This window comes from Corythoichthys intestinalis, chromosome 9 (assembly GCF_030265065.1).
Source record: "Corythoichthys intestinalis isolate RoL2023-P3 chromosome 9, ASM3026506v1, whole genome shotgun sequence".
Lineage (NCBI taxonomy): Eukaryota > Metazoa > Chordata > Actinopteri > Syngnathiformes > Syngnathidae > Corythoichthys > Corythoichthys intestinalis.
In genome coordinates, this window is record NC_080403.1 from 52,332,327 (window position 1) to 52,354,324 (window position 21,998).

Consider the following 21,998-nt stretch of genomic DNA (forward strand, 5'->3'; position numbering starts at 1 on the left):
ATCAAACTTTTTCAATAGAAAAAGTAAGTGTTCAAATGCAAATTTTTAAAGCTTAAATTTTTTTTTGCATTCAAAAATGTTTTCTATGATTGAATTTTTTCTTTTTTTTTGATTGAATTGATTTTTCTTTTTGAAAATATATATATATATATTTTTGAAGCAACTTATTTTTGATTGGATAATAGAGACAAAAATGTCCGAGCCAAAATGTGGCCCAAACACATATCATCATTACTTCAATCAAAAAAGTTGGTTCATTTAAAAAAATAAAAAACAATTTAAAAAAAATAAATAAAAAATAGCATTCACATGCATTTTTTGGAGTTTCAAATTTATTTTTGCATTCAAACACAATTTTTTTAATTGAAGCGACTTATCTTGATTGAAAATACATATTTTGACTGAAGCAACTTTTTTTTTTTTTTATTGAAGCAATGTTTTTTTTTTTTAATTTAATAATAAAGACACAAATCTAACTCCATATGGCTCCGCCCCGGGGATGCAGTTTTTGACTGGGGTAACTACATTGGCACGACACCGGCGGGCGTACCATATTCAATGGATGACGATCTTGGCGAAAAGTATTGCCTAAGCAGCCTGATTCAGAATTCCCCTCAAGAATGATAGGAAACAAAAAAGATCATTGTTAACTTATTATGAATATTCTTGTATTCGAAAAGTATTGCCTAAGATGCCTGATTTAGAATTCCCCTCAAGAATGATGGGAAACAAAAAACGCTTTATTATAAAAATATTCTTGTAAGATAGTTTTATTGCTGACATGCTATTCGGGGTCATCAACACGTTATGCCCCCCCTGCCCCAAAAGTCAAACTCCGCCTATGATGACACCCCTTTTATATCTTGAGGCGATCTGTATTGCTATCACCAGTAATAATTAACCTTGCTAACAGTCATATGCTATTGTTTAGCTTCAACAGATTCATTACCTTATTACTTTTCATCCTTCAGATAGTTGCTACTTGGTCCTGCCTCTTTTTTCCGATTGGCTGGGACATCAGAATACCTGGGAAGTGGTTTGACCATTTAGGTTTGCAATCTTGAGGTAAAATCTTGCTTATAGGCTAGAATTGACTTGTAAGTACGTAAAATTAAATAGGAAGTGACCCAACCTAACCTGTTGCCTGCCATTGACAACAAGACATCCAATTAATTCCAAATACTTGTCAAAAGATAAAAGCAGACAATATTTTCATAGGTTAGAAGAAGAAGCTACTGTACATACAGTGGAGCAAATAAGTATTTAGTCAACCACCAATTGTACAAGTTCTCCTACTTGAAAAGATTAGAGAGGCCTGTAATTGTCAACATGGGTAAACCTCAACCATGAGAGACAGAATGTGGAAAAAAAACAAAATCACATTGTTTGATTTTTAAAGAATTTATTTCCAAATTAGAGTGGAAAATAAGTATTTGGTCACCTACAAACAAGCAAGATTTCTGGCTGTCAAAGAGGTCTAACGTCTTCTATCGAGGTCTAACGAGGCTACCTGTATTAATGGCACCTGTTTTAACTCATTATCGGTATAAAAGACACCTGTCCACAACCTCAGTCGGTCAGTCACACTCCAAACTCCACTATGGCCAAGACCAAAGAGCTGTCGAAGGACACCAGAGACAAAATTGTAGACCTGCACCAGGCTGGGAAGACTGAATCTGCAATAGGTAAAACGCTTGGTGTAAAGAAAGCAACTGTGGGAGCAATTATTAGAAAACGGAAAACATACAAGACCACTAATAATCTCCCTCAATCTGGGGCTCCATGCAAGATCTCTCCCTAATTCCAGAACCACACGGGGGGACCTAGTGAATGACCTACAGAGAGCTGGGACCACAGTACCAAAGGCTACTATCAGTAACACAATGCGCCGCCAGGGATTTAAATCCTGCACTGCCAGACGTGTCCCCCTGCTGAAGAAAGTACACGTCCAGGCCCGTTTGTGGTTAACTAAAGAGCATTTGGATGATCCAGAAGAGGACTGGGAGAATGTGTTATGGTCAGATGAAACCAAAATAGAACTTTTTGGTAGAAACACAGGTTCTCCTGTTTGGAGGAGAAAGAATAATGAATTGCATCCGAAGAACACCATACCCACTGTGAAGCATGGGGGTGGAAACATCATGCTTTGGGGCTGTTTTTCTGCAAAGGGACCAGGACGACTGATCTGTGTAATGGAAAGAATAAATGGGGACATGTATCAAGAAATTTTGAGTGAAAATCTCCTTCTATTAGCAAGTTGAAGTTGAGACGTGGCTGGATCTTTCAGCATGACAATGATCTCAAACACACAGTCAGGGCAACAAAGGAGTGGCTTCGTAAGAAGCATTTCAAGGTCCTGGAGTGGCCTAGCCAGTCTCCAGATCTCAACCCCATAGAAAATCTGTGGAGGGAGTTGAAAGTCCGTATTGCCCAAGGACGGCCCCAAAACATCACTGCTCTAGAGGAGATCTGCATGGAGGAATGGGCCAAAATACCAACAACAGTGTGTGAAAAGCTTGTGAAGAGTTACAGAAAACGTTTGGCCTCTGTTATTGCCAACAAAGGGTACATAACACAGTATTGAGATGAACTTTTGGTACTGACCAAATACTTCTTTTCCACCATGATTTGCAAATAAATTCTTTAAAAATCAAACAACGTGATTTTCTGTTTTTTTGTTCCCACATTCTGTCTCTCATGGTTGAGGTTTACCCATGTTCGACTATTACAGGCCTCTCTAATATTTTCAAGTGGGAGAACTTGCACAATTAGTGGTTGACTAAATACTTATTTGCCCCACCGTATTTAAGATCCTCGAAAATACAAACAGTACATGTGCTTTTCCTAAAAATATGATACAATTCAAGCTGGACCAAAGATGTACAAGTTCAATAATCAACAAAACCAACAGCACTTCTAGTATCTTCATCTATAAGTCATTCCACAGAGGAAACAGGCCACCGTCTCAGCCCTTCTGCACAGGACATAAATATTTAGTAATAACGACAAGGTCATCGGCGGTGCCTGGATGCTATCTCAGCCTCTTTCTCGGTGCCGGTCCTCAGCCATTTTCAGTGCTGTTGACTCACCCACGGGTTGCACAAGGACAGAGCAACAACACTCTTTCGGGTTTACCAATGACGCGCCGTTTCATTGCATTGGAGGTAACGGGAACGTGTGTATTTACCGGCAGAACGAGCTCCCCCGACGCAATTCTTGTCACAATTGGGATGTATTGTCCGCTCCCTCAACATCTAACCATGGGCTATAAATGCTAATTAGGCTGCCTCGGTGCGACGGACTGAAATAGCTAGGCGCTGATGGAAATAGCACATCAGAGTCAAAGAAGACGCCGAAAGAATTCCAAGCAGTTTAATTCCAAACTTGTACGAAGCTCCAGACGTCCCTCAGCAACATCTGCTGTCTGCTATCACAATTATGACCTTCACGCCTCAGCTTCTCATTTAACCATGGACGGCAATCATCATGAGTGAATCAATTAGGCTTAGTTAAATTTGAGCTGACTGTTTTCCATTGTCAGGCTAGGATGTACCCCGCCTCTCAACGGAATGGCGTATGATACGTTCCTTTTGTAGATGTTATGAACCTCTTTCACTTTGGGTGTATTCATTCAACAAATACAGAGGGGCAAATAAGTATTTAGTCAACCACTAATTGTGCAAATTCTCCCACTTGAAAATATTAGAGAGGCCTGTAATTGTCAACATGGGTAAACCTCAACCATGAGAGCAGGGCCGGCCCAGCCTATACGCAGACTATGCAGCTGCTTAGGGCCCCTGACCACTAGGGGGCCCCCTAATTGTTTAATTTATATTCTATTTTGTTTACTACAGTTTGCTTTATTTGACTTTTGTGAGTTTTGATACTTGATTACAAGCTTAAAAAAATAAAAGTTCTTCCTTAACTTCTTTCTTTCCTCTTTTAGAAAAAGGTTTGGCGATATCTACTGTAAGCACTGACAATCATTTGGGATGAGAAGTTTGAAGTATGCAGTGCAACAAAATCTGATTAATATACAAAATATGGACGTATGGGTTGGATTGCATGTATGGGTTTCACAGTACACTGTCACGAAATGGTGGGCTAAAAATATGGGCCCCTTTGCATTATTTTGCTTAGGGCCCCCAAATGGCCTGGGCCGGCCCTGCATGAGAGACAGAATTTGGAATAAAAACAGAAAATCACATTGTTTGATTTTTAAAGAATTTATTTGCAAATCATGGTGGAAAATAAGTATTTGGTCAGGACCAAAAGTTCCTCTCAATACTTTGTTATGTACCCTTTGTTGGCAACAACGGAGGCCAAACGTTTTCTGTAACTCTTCACAAGCTTTTCACACACTGTTGCTGTGAATGCGATGTGGAATAATATCGCACAAAATATACTGTGACTCATGTCAATAAGCCAGAGAAGTATTCCGTGCTTGATGGCAATACGTTGGTACCTGGGAATTATCAGAATTATAAGTTTTGTATCAAATTTTATTTGGGCACTTCATTATTTATTTATTTATTTGTCTATAACATACAATCTGTAAACGGATTTGTTGTTCAAATACATTTAACCTATTTGAAGTTTAATTTCAGTCCCTCCCAACGCCATTTGATTGACAGACCATTCCTTTCGTTAAAAGCAAAAAAGAAAACTTGACAGACAAAAGTGAAAGTCAATAAAAAAGTAACTTTTGTCTTTATTCATTTATTTCTCTTGATGTTTATTCATTTGTTTATTTTTTATTTTTGCACTCCTGTGATTCCATACGTCCTGCCATAACTGCCACATAGAGTCTTAATTTTTTTATTTTTATTTATTAACAACAATGATAAATTTTACTATTCCAAAGACAGTTTGGTACCACATTCAAACACCGTGCTGACTGCTCCATTTATTTTCTTCTTCTTTGGTGGTAAATAGACAGCAGCCAACTGTATTTGAGCTTCATTATCACCACCGCATGGGCATATTTTCCGTGTACCACTGCAATGCATTGTGGGATACAGGGAGCTCCGGAGTGACCATCGTTTTTCACTCGATCACTGAACCCTCTGAGGGTCCATCTCACCAAGTTCACTTCGCTGTTTTGGGAATTGGAACGGCCCTTAAGATGGCGGCGGGATTTCCTCCGGGGGGCGGTGGCGAGGGCAAGTGAGCGAAGGCTCATTTAAACCGCGATTGAAACATAGCCTAAGTTAATAATACAGGTGGTCTACGGGTTAAGAACGGTTAAGAACGATTAAGAACGAGTTTGTTTCCTACACTGGCGACGTAACCCGAATTTCCACGCAAGTCGGAATTAACCCTTAAAAATTTCAAAATAACTATCCAAAAAGTCCAAATGTATTGTATTTTGTTTAATGTTGGAGGATACACTGCCCTCTGGTGGCAGCGTTGGGTCTGGCTAGACTGTCGCCCTGTATGACTTAGCAGACTCAGGCGTCTGACATGGATAAAGGATAGCTGCGCTCTGGTTTGGCCCACATAAAACTGTAAGTTGTTTCAGCTAAGATATGTTTGCGTATGCATTTGTAATTAAGTTACCAGCTACAATTTGTGGAATTACGTGTGAGCAATTTTCTATGAGAATTGTAAATACATTAGCATTCGTAGCATTTAAGCTAACTGACTTTTGTGAGACAATTTAGGTTAATTTAATCTACTAAATTTACATATTGATTTGACTACGTGAACATTTGAACACCAATCGTTTGGTGTTTGAGTGTTTTGTTGTTATAATGCGTGTTGTTTTCAACAGACGTGCACGTATGTGTGTTACAGCTTTACAAATTGTCAAAAGTGAAGGAAGTAAAAAGCTTCAAAAAGCACAATTGCTATGTTTGCTGTCTGTCAAGATGAACAACTTCACATTTAGTGAAGACAGAGCAAGTCAGGTTAGTAAAGTATGAACAAAGATACTGTGAGATACACTTAGGTACTGTTTGTGCAACTTGAGACAAAATGACGGCCTGACTCCGGTGTTGAAAAGTCGAAATCGCGTAGGTCGAGTACATCGTAAACCGGGGACTACCTGTAATGTATAATCTTGAGTAATAAATTAGGGCTGTCAAAATTATCGTGTCAACGGGCGTTAATTAATTTTTTTAATTAATCACGTTAAAATATTTCACGCAATTAACGCAGATGCCCCTCTCAGAGAGATTTAAATGACAGTACACAGTGAAACGCTCACTTGTTGTGTTTTATGGAGTTTTGCCGCCCTCTGCTGGCGCTTGGGTGCGACTGATTTTATAGGCTTCAGCATCCATGAGCATTGTGTAAGTAATTATTGACATCAACAATGGCGGGCTACTAGTTTATTTTTTGATTGAAAATGTTACAAATTTTATTAAAATGAAAACATTAAGAGGGGTTTTAATGAAAGATGCACCGATACCGATACTAGTATCGGCAGGGGGCGCCGATCCGGCCCAAAATGGTGGTATCGGCATCGGCGAGTACCAACAAAGACGGCGCCGATACCATTTACCGGTCCATTATTATAACATTTGACCGCAGCCTTTTTTTTTCTCCTGGCGCTCACTACACTTTGTCTCTGTGTTGTGTGATGACACGTGAACACCAAACAGCTATCGCTATTGGCCTGCTCCAGACCAATGAGAACGGGCCAATAGCCACTTCTGACCAATGACATGGCCGACATGGCAACATGGCCGACATAGCGGCAGTCGGGAAATATTTCAAAATAGAAATCCCGTCAATTAAAATCAATGGCTGCGTGCAAGATTTGCGGCCTGAAAGTTTCGAGATGTGGAGTTAAATCGGCCAGTTTCAATACCTCGAACCTGATAAAACATGTGAAGACGAAACGTGAACGAACACAACGAGTTTGAGCCTGCAAGAGCAGGACAGGTGCAACAATCTCTGGTCAGTTCACTACGTCTACTTTACTTTTATTGTCTTTTACTGAAAGAAATGCTGCAGTAATTTGGGAACTGTTTCCAAAGTAGGGTTGCCACCTTTCAGAAATAGAAATAAGGGGCCCCCGAAAAAAGGAGGCTAATAGAGAGACGGGATGCTGTGGTCAATTATTATTACTTATAATTGTTAGCGTCCGCAAATGCGAAACAAGGTTGGACCTCGAAGCGGACAACAAGCGGGGGATAAGTACAAGGGTTTAATGATTGCGAACAAATAATAACACGCGATCGCGGGATAGTAGCAATAACAGAAGGAGTCCGTGACAGCAGGTCGACGGAGCTCAATACTACAAACTCGAAGGTTAACTAAGACGATATGCAGCGAGCCAAAAAGCCAAAATAAAAACGCTCAACTACCTGCACAAGGTAGAGGTTACAAACGAGTGCAGCACACTAACAGAAAAAACCCAATGCAGGGGCATAACAGGCAAATGTAGCGAGACTATAGTGCAGTGGTCTCAAACCGGTCCTCAAAGGGCCGCAGGGGATACTGGATTTCATTCCAACCAAACGAGACAAATACCTTTTCACCAATCTGGTTTCTTACAAGTGTAATCAGTTGATTGCAATCAGGTGCTGCTTATGTTAGTAGAAACCTCATTGGTTGAACTGTTTGTGCTGGATCTGTTGGAACAAAAACCAGGACCCACTGCGGCCCTTTGTGGAGTCGGTTTGAGACCGCTGCTATAGTGCGAGATGTCAAATGGCGATCAGCAAAGCAAATATCTCGGCAGCCTTCTCTGAGCTCACCCGTGCTTAAATGCTGCGTTGATGAGCCCGCATTGGATTCAGGTGCGACGTCAGGAACGCCCCCACTAACAGCCCAGCAACAAAACACAATTTAACCAGCAGCAGAATGTGACAATAATTTCATGAAAGTTGCACTGTTTGGCCTTTGAGAGGTTTAAAAAAGAGTTTACTCAGTTCATTCAGAGTTTATTATTATGAACTTATTTTTACTTTCTTACTGTTGAGCTAGTATTATACTTTGTACTAGTCTTTTTCCTATTTTGCAAAGGTAAGCAACAGCCTGACAAAGCCTTGATAGCAATGATTTCACATCCAATTATGTAGCTCTTTGGGGGGGGGGGGGGGGGGGACATATATATATATATATATCAATGGGGTGGTATCGGTATGGTATCGGTATCGGCCGATACTGCACAGCCAGGTATCGGTATCGAGGCCAAAAAATGGTATCGGTGCAACACTAATTTTAATATAAAATTTCTCTAACTTGTACTAACATTTTTCTTTTAAGAACTACAAGTCTTTCTATCCATGGATCGCTTTAACAGAATGTTAATAATGTTAATGCCATCTTGTTGATTTATTGTTATAATAAACAAATAGTCCTTATGTACCGTATGTTGAATGTATATATCCGTCTTGTGTCTTATCTTTCCATTCCAACAATAATTTACAGAAAAATATGGCATATTTTATAGATGGTTTGAATTGCGATTAATTGCGATTAATTACGATTAACTAATTTTTAAGCTGTAATTAACTTGATTAAAAATTGTAATCGTTTGACAGCCCTATAACAAATACTTCAAATCACAAGCTACTTAAGGGAATTTAAATAATTTGAGTTACGGCTACTTAAAATCTTAAATTAGCATGACTTATTTAGTTCATTTTTGTTACAGTGTGACTGCAAATTTGTGCGCGTTTTTTTCTGCACGTAGTGATTTATTCCCAAAGAGGTCAGCTGAGGTAGGCTTCACTCTACCTTCAACTGTAATGAGGATAAGTACTTTGGAAAATGGATGAGTGGAATAAGGCAATGACGATACAGTATGTACTCATTTTAAAACAAGCACGCCGGTCAAGGTGAACTGAACTCTTTGCGAACTCGTATTGACTTTTTACGTTCTTGTACTTAACGAAAAACAAAACAAAAGATCCACTTGAACTCTGTATGTTTTTCCCAGGCTCCCGGAGGTTCGGATCTCAGACAACGGACCGTACGAATGCCACGTGGGTATCTACGACCGGGCAACTAGGGAGAAGGTCGTGCTGGCGTCTGGGAATATTTTTCTCACCGTCATGTGTGAGTACAACTGTTTGTTGTTTTTTTACATTAAAAATATTGTACTTAATGGCATTCATTTAACTCATTGGATGCCATTGAGGGTTGTAGATGTTGGGCAGCTTAGCTATTTACACAAATACTATTTTAAAGTTGTACTTACTATCCCAGAGTTGGATCCCAGCTCTCTAATGTCAAGATTCTAAGTCAGGGTGACCAAACGTCCTCTTTTAACCGGACGTGTCCACTTTTTACATCCTGTTCTGGACGTCCGGGCCTGTGACGTGTTCCCGAAGAGCCTGCTCAGTTGTTAAGACTTGTGTTCAATACGTTAACTCATTCACTCTCAGCCATTTTCACTGGTGCAACCCCTTTCGCTCCCGGCTGTTTTACTGGATTTTGATTGATTTTGCAAGGCCCACAGAAAATTCTTTTCTATTGCTATATAAACATGGAACCCACCAAAAGAATTTTTAGACTCTCTTCGTTCAGCAGGAAAAAAAATCAGTTCATATCTTTTTCCATTCTTCAGAAATCAGCATTAGAAATAGAAAATAGCTTAGTTTGAGCAATTTTCCAATTTCTGATGAAAAAACAGAAATTAAGCTTTTTGTAAAAGCATACATTTCAAATATAACTTTAACACAGCTATTTTTTGCTTTTGTGACATCCCAAACATCTTAATAATGTTTTCCTTTCACAAAATAACATAAACAACAAGAGCTTTTGATAGCAAAGTAAGAATTTATTTACACCTAACTAACTGAGAGATGACGCTGTTGTGGCCGCGACGGCCCGTGTAACCTTTTCCCTCCTCGCCGCCTGTCTAATAAAGATGTTTTTTTTTTGAGTCTCTGCGGGGTCTGCTCGGCGAGCAGCACCGACTCAATGGCATCGTCTGCTGCACTGTTGGTCCTGGTGGTTCTGCTCGGTTGTCCAGCGCCTGGCATCCTGGATGCCATTTGGTTGTCTTCGGCCGGCACCCCGGCCGTTCGTTGCCGTTGAATCGGGTTGCAGGTCTTACCAAATGCGCTACTGCCCTCCAGTGGCCAGTTTTATTGCTTTAAAATGGATTTTCAGCTACGGCAGAAGCGCCTGACCTGGGCTACAGAGAAGCAGCACTGGACTGTTGCTCAGTGGTCCAAAGTACTTTTTTTCAGATGAAAGCAAATTTTGCATGTCATTCGGAAATCAAGATGCCAGAGTTTGAAGGAAGACTAAGGACAAGGAAATGCCAAAATGCCTGAAGTCTAGTGTCAAGTACCCACAGTCAGTGATGGTCTGGGGTGCCATGTCAGCTGCTGGTGTTGGTCTACTGTGTTTTTATCAAAGGCAGGGTCAATGCAGCTAGATATCAGGAGATTTTGGAGCACTTCATGCTTCCATCTGCTGAAAAACTTTATGGAGATGAAGATTTCATTTTTCAGCACGACCTGGCACCTGCTCATAGTGCCAAAACCACTGGTGAATGGTTTACTGACCATGGCATTACTGTGCTCAATTGGCCTGCCAACTTTCCTGACCTGAACCCCATAGATAATCTGCGGGATATTGTGAAGAGGAAGTTGAGAGACGCCAGACCCAACACTGTGGATGAGCTTAAGGCCGCTATCGAAGCATCCTGGGCCTCCATAACACCTCAGCGGTGCCACAGGCTGATTGCCTTCATGCCACGCCACAATGAAGCAGTCATTTCTGCAAAAGGATTCCCGACCAAGTATTGAGTACATAGCTGATATAATTAATTGAAGGTTGACCTTTTTTTGTATTAAAAAACACTTTTTTTTATTGGTCGGCTGAATTATGCAATTTTTTTTTTTCTTGACTTTTTTGCCAAAATCATCAATATTAAAACAATAAAAGGCTTGAACTACAGTGCCCTCCATAATTATTGGCACCCCTGAAAAAGATGTGTTTTTTAGCTTCTAATATATATATATATTTTATTTATTCAAATGATATGGGACCTTAATGGAAAAAAAGCGAAAAATCCAACCTTCAACACAAGTGCATTCATTCAGTGGGGAAAAAATCCCACATCAAGAAAAAATTATTTGACATCAAATAATGTGTATCACAATTATTAGCACCCATGGTGTCAATACTTTGTACAACCCCCTTTTGCCAACAAAACAAGGTCTGGGGACTGAGATGGCCATGGGAGGAACTTTATTTTGTGTCTGGTGAACCATTTCTGTGTAGATTTGGCCATATGTTTCGGGTCATTGTCTTGCTGAAAGACCCAGTGACCACCCATCTTCAGCTTTTGGTTAGAGGGCAACAGATTTTGATTTAAAATGTCCTGGTATTTCAAAGCATTCATGATGCCATGCACCCAAACAATGTTCCCAGGGTCTTTGGAAGCGAAACAGCCCCTCAGCATCACTGACCCACCCCCATACTTCACAGTGGGTATGAGGTGCTTTTCAGCATGTGCATCTTTCGTGGCTCGCCAGACCCACTTAGAGTGTTCGTTGTCAAAAAGCTCAATCTGTGACACACATTATTTGTTGCCAAAAAGCTCAATCTGTGACACACACTATTTGATGTCAAATATTTTTTTCTTTATGTGGGATTTTTTCCCCCACTGAATGAATGCACTTGTATTGAAGGTTGGAATTTTCTCTTTTTTGCCATTAAAGTGCATATCACACGAAAAAGCATGTTTATTTCATAATACACGCGGTATTTTATGCTCCTGAATGATATGGACCGCTTGGATGTGTATGGAAGCGATCGCTATATTTATTTAGTTTTTTTGAATCCCGCGCCATGAAAATGAGTGACTTCCGGCTTCGGTCTTGCATTGAGGAGGAGGGCGCTGTGACGTGTACGGGTGAAGGCGTCCTCTTCACTAAACAGCCATACTGTTGTGTGTGAGGACTAAGGATTCAGCTGATTTTGCGGATTAATACGTTTATTTTTCGCATCACGTCAGTGAAACGGCTGCAGAAAAATCTTGCTTTATGAGGGAGAGGCGTGTGCGCCTTTTTGGAGTTTCAAAAGGTTCCAATTCACTGTGAATACTGGCCAAAGCAAGCCCTACTACTGTGGGACCATTGGACTTACGAGGAAGTGAGTAAACATCTTGTTTTGTATTATATCAAATATTAATACAGCGATTACAAAGTAAACACTACAAACTTTCTTTAAATAAAGGATTACTTACGTTTGATCATTGATAGGCATGTAAAAAGCTCTCCTCGTGCACATTACCTGCACAACAACTGCACAACAACTGCAGCCGCCCTCCTCCGGGGAACGAACTGTAAATTGCTCTCTGCCGGGCGGTTTGCCAATCCGCGAAGACAATCGACAACCCAGTCGTCATGTCAAATAATCCAGGCTAGTTATGTGTGATTTTCCGCTTCGAAGACTTTGAAACATCACTCGGTTCTGGTTAGCATGTCGGCTAGCTGTCACGCCTCTTGGTTTGTTTACATTCTCTGAAGCCGGGGAAGGGAAATGACATATGTCCGATTTAGGTGTCATAAAATATCGTTCGGGAGGTGCGACAGTAAAGGTGAAGTCGACAGTTTTGACCATTATGGAGTAATTTTGCCATGTCGTCCTGAATAAGTGCATTTTTATTATTTCATATTCCATTTAGCACAAGACTGTTATTTGTCATGGCCATGCCATTTATTTAGCAATTGGGGAAAATACTTGGATAAAAAGACTATCCTGTAAAAATATTGAAGTAAAGAGACTGAAACAATGACATTTTGCAGCTCTCTTCGTTGTGTTTTCCTCGTTGTGAATAGTTCCCCCTCTACGGGCTGACTGGTCCTTCTCAAGCCATTTATTTAGCTATTGAGGAAAAATACTTGGATAAAAAGAATATCCTGTAAAAATATTGGAGTAGAGAGACTGAAACAATGACATTTTGCGGCTCTCTTCATCACGTTTTCCTCGTTGAATAATTCCCCCTCAATGGGCTGAATAATAAAACCGATGAGCCCAGTCACCCGCTGACGTCATCCACCTGTTGGGGACGCTAGAGCCCTATAATGGTAGGCGTGGCTAACCGGCAGATTAAAAGACTAATATCTCGTCATCTGCGCTTTGCTAAATTGTTGTATATAGACCCTACTCACCTACGTCACAAAATGACGTGTCGCTGTATCCGGCCGCCATATTGTCCGTATTTTTTAGACTTATTCTCATTGTTTTCAATTAGTCGTGCAAGTTATAGAGCAATTCATGGAAGCCCCGGTGTTATCTGACGCTGTAAAATCATTGGATGCGTTGCATAAAAGGCGTTATGTGGAAAAGCTTCAGTTTATCCATTCGCCAGATCCATATTTGATGCCTAAATCGATGTTTTTCGACCCGCTGTTTCCGCCGTCTCTGCCTGACATCTGCTACCCTGATATTTACAACTATCTTGTCCACACAAAATCAGCCTTTTCTCACCAAAGTTTGAAAAACTTTAAGAGCTTGGAGGCTTATAAATACTTCGTTGCTGGTTGGGTGAAACAGGTCCTCGTCCACGAAAATTCGGCAGGAATCTATCTTGTGCTCGGGAAGGTGAGTTACGAAATTTTCAATTCAAAATCTTTTGTTCTTGCTAACGTCCACTGTCAAGTCAAATGTATTTCATGTCATTTGTCAGTGGAGCTCGGGCTTTTAATGTTTATATGGTTTAGCGATAGCACTCTCACTACATACATATATAATATGTAAAAAATATGAAGTGTGATAGCACTACTCCAGATTGTCCCTATTTGAATTTATTTTTTGGCTTTTGACCTCAATAGTGAAATTGTAAATTAATTGTATGACAACTGTCTTATTATCCCCTTATAATTATATATTTTCAGGTAGTTCATTCACAACGTCTGAGTGTATGTTGTCGGCGATTAGCCTAGCAATGATCTTAATTGTGGTTGTCAGCCCAAAACCCTCTAAATATATAATAAATGCATCTTACCAGATATAAAATGACTACTACATAATCTGTGGTAGTCGTTTGGAGCCCAGTTTTCTCGTCGAATTGCAGCAGTCCATCTCGCTCTCCTCTCCGGGTCTCTCGGAATACGGTAAAACTTCAAGTCTCTGTCTATCTTCTCTGTTTTTGCAACCGACCGCCACACACGCCTTCACCATTTTGATTATTAATGTTAACGAGCAGAAAAACACGCCATAATAGGAGGAATTTACGAAGCGCTAATGCATTAACATGACGAGTATGCGGACAACATGGCGCGGGGGCGTGGCTGTGACGTCACGTGAGTAGGGTCTATAGTCGAATCGTCTCAAAATATTATTCTAATTCACATAATAATGCTATTTAAGACTTTTTTTCTCCTTTCGTATGCTCTTTAAGGTCCCATATTATTTGAATAAAAAAATAAACAAATAAGGAAGCTAAAAAACACATCTTTTTCAGGGGTGCCAATAATTATGGAGGGCACTGTACTTCAGTTGTGTGTAATGAATCTTAAATATATGAACGTCTAATGTTTATCAGTAGATTACAGAAAATAATTAACTTTACCACAATATGCTATTTTTTTGAGAAGGACTAGTATAGCTTTTATAAAAATGATTTTTTCTATCCAGACCGAGGAGGCACAGTTTAAGATTTATTAAAGTTATAAGACATCTTTGAGTGAACTTCAAGTAAAATTCAGGTATCTCGAGGCCGGACCGAGTGTCCTCTTTTTTGGAAATCAAAATATTGTCAGACTCTTCTAAGTGGTAGCTAAGTGTCTCTCAAAATGCATCTCGGGCACCAAAAACTGAACGACTCAGTCGCGTTGACAACCGAAGCGCCCCTCGACTCGACCAGGTCCTGAATTAGCGCCCGGGTGGAGACGAAGAAGAATAGCCTCTGGCGTGGTAGCTAATTGCCCTCTAAACTGAAACGGAATTATTCATAACCTATTAGTGTGTCAAGTTCAATAGGAAGTAAAAGCGCGGGGGGGGAGTAACGAAAGAGTGAAGGAGCAGGGAAGGAGAGGAAAAAAAGTTCAATTAATAGCAAGCTGTACACAGAGAGTATTTTAATTTTTTAAACTCCTTCATAAATAAGAATGATCATTTAATGAATCTCCCTGCCAAGTAATTCAGTCATCCAATTTTAAAAAGGCTAAACCCTGAACCGTTGCTCCACTCCGCCGCTGTCCTTCATTCCCCGCAAAGTTGGAAAAGACCTTGGTTTATTCCTCCAATGTTGACTCCGCTAGCAACTTTCTCACCTAAAATGAAATAAAATAAGTCACGGCAATAATGTGCGCAATTGCACCTCGAGCAATAACAATGACTCTTGCAGTGTAATGTATAGACCTTTAAATGTAAAGTAATTAAGATTATATTGGATTTTTTAAAAGCACAGTAATACCCCCAGACAGTTCCAGCGACATAATTATGAACATCATTTTTCTACAATGCACTGTATGCCCATAAGTACTGCTAGCTATTACTCGCTACTGCGGCGTATGAATATAAATGAAGCGCACCAAAGCGTTTATTTGAAAGATTGGAGACAATTCATAAGCATATATTCTAATTGAGCACCGCAAGCTCAGTTAGTAACTTGTGAGGTAACACAGCAAATTCATCAGGCATTTGTAATCGTCTTTTGTTTCATTACAGTCACAATCAAACTTGGCAGCATTGATTGGGTTCAAATGCCATGATTTTTTTCTTTCTCTTTCCTGATTCCTTTGATCAAAGTTTTATCAACGATAACATCCCAGCCCCGGTGGGCGCCAAACAAGTGTGTCTCGCCTGCTCGGAGATGTGATTCTTAGTTTGCATGCAAATGAAGTAACTCGTTGCGGTACATTTCCATTTGTGTGTGTAATGTAAGAAATTCTGACATAAATGGCGGAAAACACTCAGGTGACTTGAAGTTCCGCTTTGTAACCTGCAATTTAGCCAAATTTCAAAATGATCCTATATGTGTGATTAGTGATGTCCCGATCGATCGGGATGCCGATCACGTCATTTTCAAAGTATCGGAATCAGCAAAAAAAATATGGGACATGCCTTCTTTTAATATACCTCAATTTCTGGACTATAGACCCTACTCACATGACGTCACAACCACGCCTCCGCGCCATATTGTCCGTCTACTCGTCGTTTTGACGCATTACCGCTATGTAAATTTCTCCTATTATGGCGTGTTTTTCTGCTCGTTAACATTAATAATCAAAATGGTGAAGGCGTGTGTGGCGGTTGGTTGCAATAACAGGGAAGATAGACAGAGAAACTTGAAGTTCTACCGTATTCCGAGAGACCCGGAGAGGAGAGCGAGATGGACTGCTGCAGTTCGACGAGAAAACTGGGCTCCAAACGATTACCACGGATTATGTAGTAGTCATTTTATATCTGGTAAGATGCATTTAAATATATTTAGAGGGTTTTGGGCTGACAACCACAATTAAGATCATTGCGAGGCTAATCGCCGACAACATACAGTTTCAAATTCAAAATGCTTATTTCTTCCACCATCATTACATTTTGAATAATATTTAGCTGGTACCAAGTGAAAGAAGCTGGCCTCATCTACGGATCATCAGTTAAACAGCTGTGTCCAAACCCTTTGCCAGATTGGGGGCCAGATTTGGTGTGGTAAAAATGCGGGGAGCTACCTTGGCTGATTTACATAGAACAATATACTGTATTTAAAGAAATGTTAGCAAGCCCTTCTGTGTGTCACATTTGCTTTATTATTATTTTTAATTCATAATTTCAACAGTCTCGTCTTTGTGGCGTTCTCTTTCGACACTCGGGCTCTTGCGAAATACTGCTGCTGTAGCTTCAAGTTGCTATAATTTCTCGCTGCGTACCTTCCCTGTAATGTTGTCGTACATGTCAGCATGTCTTGTTATTATCGCGTCACATCGACCTGTTTGAAAACAGCGACTGTCTCTTTGCAAATGAGGCAGACACAGTTGTTGCGTGTTTTATTGAAGAAATAGTCCAATATCCACCTATCCTTGAAGCGTCGGCCATCGCAATCAACTTTTTTTTTTTTTTTTGATTGTCGCCATTTTAGAAATCACACAGGGTAATGTTGCTTAGAGTGCTGCTCTTAAAGTTTTTCAAAGTTTCGTGAGAATAGGCCGAGTTTCTGTGGAAAAGATATCAGGGTAGCAGATGTCAGGCAGAGAGGGCGAAGACAGCGGGTCGAAAAATATCGATTTAGGCATCAAATATGGATCTGGCGAATGGATAGACTGAAGCTTTTCCACATAACGCCTTTTATGCAACGCATCCAATGAGCTTACAGCGTCTGAAAGCACCGGGGCTTCCATGAATTGCTCTATAAACTGAACGACTAATTGAAACCATTGAGAATAGGGCTAAACAGAGACGGACAATATGGCGGCCGGATACAGTGACACATCATTCTGTGACGTCGGTGAGTAGGGTCTATAAGGCGCATCTGACTATAAGCCGCCACCCACCAAATTTGACATGAAAACCGCATTTGTTCATAGATAAGCCGCACTGGACTAGAAGCCGCAGCTGTCCTCACTGTATTATGGGATATTTACACCAATCGATATTAACCGGTAACACTTTATTTGACAGTGGCATCATAAGATTGTCATAAGGCCATATGAACCACCATAAAGTTTGAACCAGTTGGCTGCAATGCTTTAAGACGCTTCATTTAGCCATCACTGCTCCCTTGGGGTAGACAATCTCTCAACCTCTCCTGCCACCAGCTGTCAACACTGTTCTCGTCCAATGTGCCTCCTACCATGCATTGCGGCGCTACAAATGTAAATAACAATCAAAATTCATGTTCTGTGCTAATTATTTCTTCAGTTTCTCTTCTAGTTGTTTCATTAATTGCTAGCTTTGGTATTTGGTAACACTTTATTTGACAGTGTTGCTATAAAACTGTTATAAGACCATAATAATTATGACATGACACTGCCATGAGCATTACTGAATGCTTATGACCGATGTCATTTTGTGTCATCGGGAAATGATCTCACTTATGAATAGATGTAAAAGATCCAAGCTGGACATAAATGGAGTGTTGGTGACATAATTTGCCAGATGATACTTAATGACATCTGTCATAAGCATTCATTAATTGTTTATCATTACGTTCCTAGCCTGGCAAGCAAGACCGTACTTTATGATTTATTTATTCGTCATAGGCTGCGTTTTAAAAACAGTTTTAGTCGCCCTCGGTCACTTGCCCCCAGCACTTGCCCTCGGGGTAATTCCCGCCGCCATCTCAAGGGCTGTTCCATTTCTCTGAACAGCTGAAGTGAACTTGGTGAGATCGACCCTTGAGGGCTTAGTGATCGAGTCAACAACGATGGTCACTCCAGAGTTGTACCTACAGTATTCCACAATGCACTGCAGTAGTGCATGTCAATGCGGTGGCAATAATGAAGCTAAAACACCGTTGGCTGCTGTCTATTTACCACCACAAATGAATTAATGCCCATTTTGGTGTCATAACCATGTCATAATTATGACTGTCTTATAGCAGTTTTTTGAAGCCCCTGTCAAATAAATTGTTACCTATTAACCCAAATAAATCAACAAATAAGCCACACTGGACTATAAACCGCAGAATTCACAATGAGGGGAAAAAGTAGCGGCTTATAATCCAAAAATTACGGTATTTATATTTTTTAATTAAATCGTTTTCTAATTGTATGTAGCGTTACAGACAAAATGTCTTACACTCATCCAGAGTCTGTAGTTTTAGCTTAAAGTAGGGCTATCAAATTTATGGAGTTAACGGCGGTAATAACATTTAAATAATAAACGCAATTAACGCATGCGCTGCACTACCCACTCACGCATTTTTGCGTTCAATCTATAATGGCCCCATTTTACGTATTCATAGAGTTAAAAGGCAACGTAAAATGAGTACAGAGAGTTTTGGCAGCCTTTGACACCTTTTATTAATTGGCTAAAGCCTTACAATCCCTCTCTCAACCATTACTAATATAGTGGGAAGCAATGTGGGGAAGAAAGGTAGTAATTGATCTTTTTCTAAACACCCTATGTTATTTCCCAACGCAGAGAAGATATATCAAGATATATCTATATATATATAAGATATATATATGGTACCATGACGCACAGTCATGGTTGCACTTCCCATCATGCATTTGGGCAGACGTTAAATGGCAGCAGTATCATTTACTAACAGCTCAACAAATACACTAGATGGCACTATTTAGTCACAATATACAAAGTCACATTTATCCTTTAAGAATTACAAGTCTTTCTATGCGTGGATCCCTCTCACAGAAAGAATGTTAATAAGGTAAATGCCATCTTGAGGATTTATTGACATAATAAAAAAATATAGTACTTATGTACTGTATGTTGAATGTATATATTCGTCAGAGTTTTATTCATTTTTTTCTTAATGCATTGCCAAAATGTATATGATCGGGAAAAATTATCGGGAATGATTGGAATTGAATCGGGAGCACAAAAAAAAAAAAAGCAATCGGATCGGGAAATATCGGGATCGGCAGATACTCAAACTAAAATGATCGGGATCGGATCGGGAGCAAAAAAACCATGATCGGAACAACCCTATGTGTGATACATAATTGGAAAGCTTAAAATCTCCATTTTCTAGGGGAAGAAAAAATATGAACAGGAAGGCATTAAAAAAAAAATGTAACCCCTAAGCCCTAACTCGAGATGAGAGCATAATTAAAGACACCATGATTTTTAACGAGATATTATTGTGTACTTAGATTCAAAAACTCCTTGTAGCATGTATTACCGAGTGTCAGCTGTGAATGGCCATAGTCGGACTTTTTGGGAATTTTATGGGTGAAACACGGTAATATAACAAGGGCCACAATGCAGAAATTGCAGACATCAAGGAGTGGTCGAGTTTTCTTTTTCAAATACCGTAATTTTCCGAATATAAGGCACACCTGTGTAAAATGCCCACCCCAAATTTTCTTGTAAAATCTAGGGAAAATTATTGTACCCGTTTATAACGCGCACCCGAATTTTAGCACCAATAAATAGAAGAATACAAGAAAACAGAGTTCGTGTTCAGATACAAAAATGTCATTTTATTGAATGGTGAAACACAGCACAAGCATAGCATATTGGTAGTTCAAAACATTACCATAAACTGACAATATTTACGGTAATAATATGATTTGACAACTTCTCCAACATATCAGAATCTAGGAGAAAACAAAACAGATGTGACTTTTCTTTTAAAGGCTGCTGTATAACTTGCTCATTTCATCATGATGAATGAATGTTTCTTCCATGGATTGATACAGTAAAATGAAAGTGAGAACGTAAGTCGGAAATCCGAGAGAGCTCCTCGCTATCGACACGACAGTAACGATAGGAACTATTGTTATTTGGGTTTGAGTTTCCCGAGGGACAGATATAGTTGACGGACACACACAGAAAGTCTGTGTTGTTACGTTTGTTATGGTCCGAGTTGCGGAGCTGCAATAAACATTGACTCAAATGAGTTCAAGAAACTAAATTCTGTGCTTTATGAAGAGTGAAAAAGCAGAATTTAACACAGACGAAATAATTCGGCCGATCATAGTGAAGTATTACCGAGACAAAATGGTGACGTCACGTACCGTAATGGTCGGCAACGGATCGGCGCATACGTTTCTTCAACACAACGTGGCCGTGTCAATAAAAAGAAATCGTTTTTTATGTATATATATATATGTATATACAGTATATATTTTATATTTATTTATAGATTTCTGTCTCCATCCATGTACCCATTTATAATGCACACCATGATTTTACAAGTTAATTTTTGGGGAAAAAAAGTGCGCGTTATATTCGGGAAATTACGGTAACTCGTTGCCATCTTTAGGAATCGTTACAGGGATCGTTAAGGCTTTTTCATTGTGATGTCGAGGCCTCGGAACACTAGGAACCGGTTCGGAATTGGAATCGGATTTCGATTCCCATCCCTGGTCATGTGTAAATAAATTGTTACTTTGCTATCAAAAGCTCTATTTGTCTGGTTGTTCATGGTATTTTGTAAAAAGAAAACATTATTCAGATGTTTGGAATGTAACTAATGCAAAAAATTGCTTTGTTAAAATCAGTTATGTTTGAAATGTATGCATTTACATAAAGCTATTTTTCTCCGTTTTTTTCATTAGAAATTGGAAAATTGCTCAAACTAATGCTGATTTCTAAAGAATGTGAAAAAATATGAATTTACTTTTTTCCTGGTGGAAGACGAGAGTCTAATCTTTCTTTTGGTGGGTTCCATGTTTATATAGCAATTGAACAGAATTTTCTGTGGGCCTTGCAAAATCAGTCAAAATCCAGAAAAACGGCCGGGAGCGAAGGGCCTTGTTTTGGTGAAAATGACTGGGAGTGAATGAGTTAAGCATGTATTTACCATCCCTGAACGAGACTGGACGTCAATGCCAGCCATTGAATTAAAAGGGTTAAAAAGAAGTCATAATTTGTGCATGAAAGCATGAATTTTTCTCAGATTGACATCTGAAAAGGACATTGACGTGGCATTTTGGTTTATTGTGATTCACTTAAGTCGGGGTGGGAGTTCTGACCCATCACCAATCACCTAAAATAGGTATTCCATTGTGCGGACAGAGACGTATCCATCTTTATGAAGCTGAGATCGTAATTTCAGGCTTTGCGGCTGAAAGGAATCAATATGTCTTTTGCCACTGTTGGAGATTGGGTCATTATTTGTTATTACCTAAAGTGATTCTACGCTATGTTGCAAACTGACAAAGAAAGGTCATTTGTCTCCTCGCTTTTGAATTTGACCTTGAGAACCCAAGGGTGTGGTGTTGTCTGCTGACCACTGTGTTATTGTCTGCTTTAAAAATATATATATATATATACTTTGGTACGTACAACCACATAGAGATGAGTGCTAAGGCGTGAAGAGGCTAATTACCTGCTCATCCACGTAAAAGCGGATTGGCTTGAATAATTGATGCTCAACTTTAATTAAGCGCTGCGAATATTTCTCTGCTTGTCTATAAATCGGCGGGATTTATAGTGTGGGTGCCGGCGTG

At 39.7% G+C, this 21,998-nt stretch overlaps 1 protein-coding gene across 2 annotated transcripts in view; it reads left to right on the forward strand.

Moving 5' to 3' along the window:
- Positions 1-21,998, forward strand: part of igsf21a (immunoglobin superfamily, member 21a) — a 623,523-nt gene that overhangs the window by 375,329 nt on the left and 226,196 nt on the right. For both annotated transcript variants that reach the window (XM_057847132.1, XM_057847131.1), the window contains one exon: positions 8,894-9,012. In XM_057847132.1, coding sequence (XP_057703115.1) covers positions 8,894-9,012 — 119 coding nt within the window. The remainder of the gene's footprint in view (positions 1-8,893; positions 9,013-21,998) is intronic.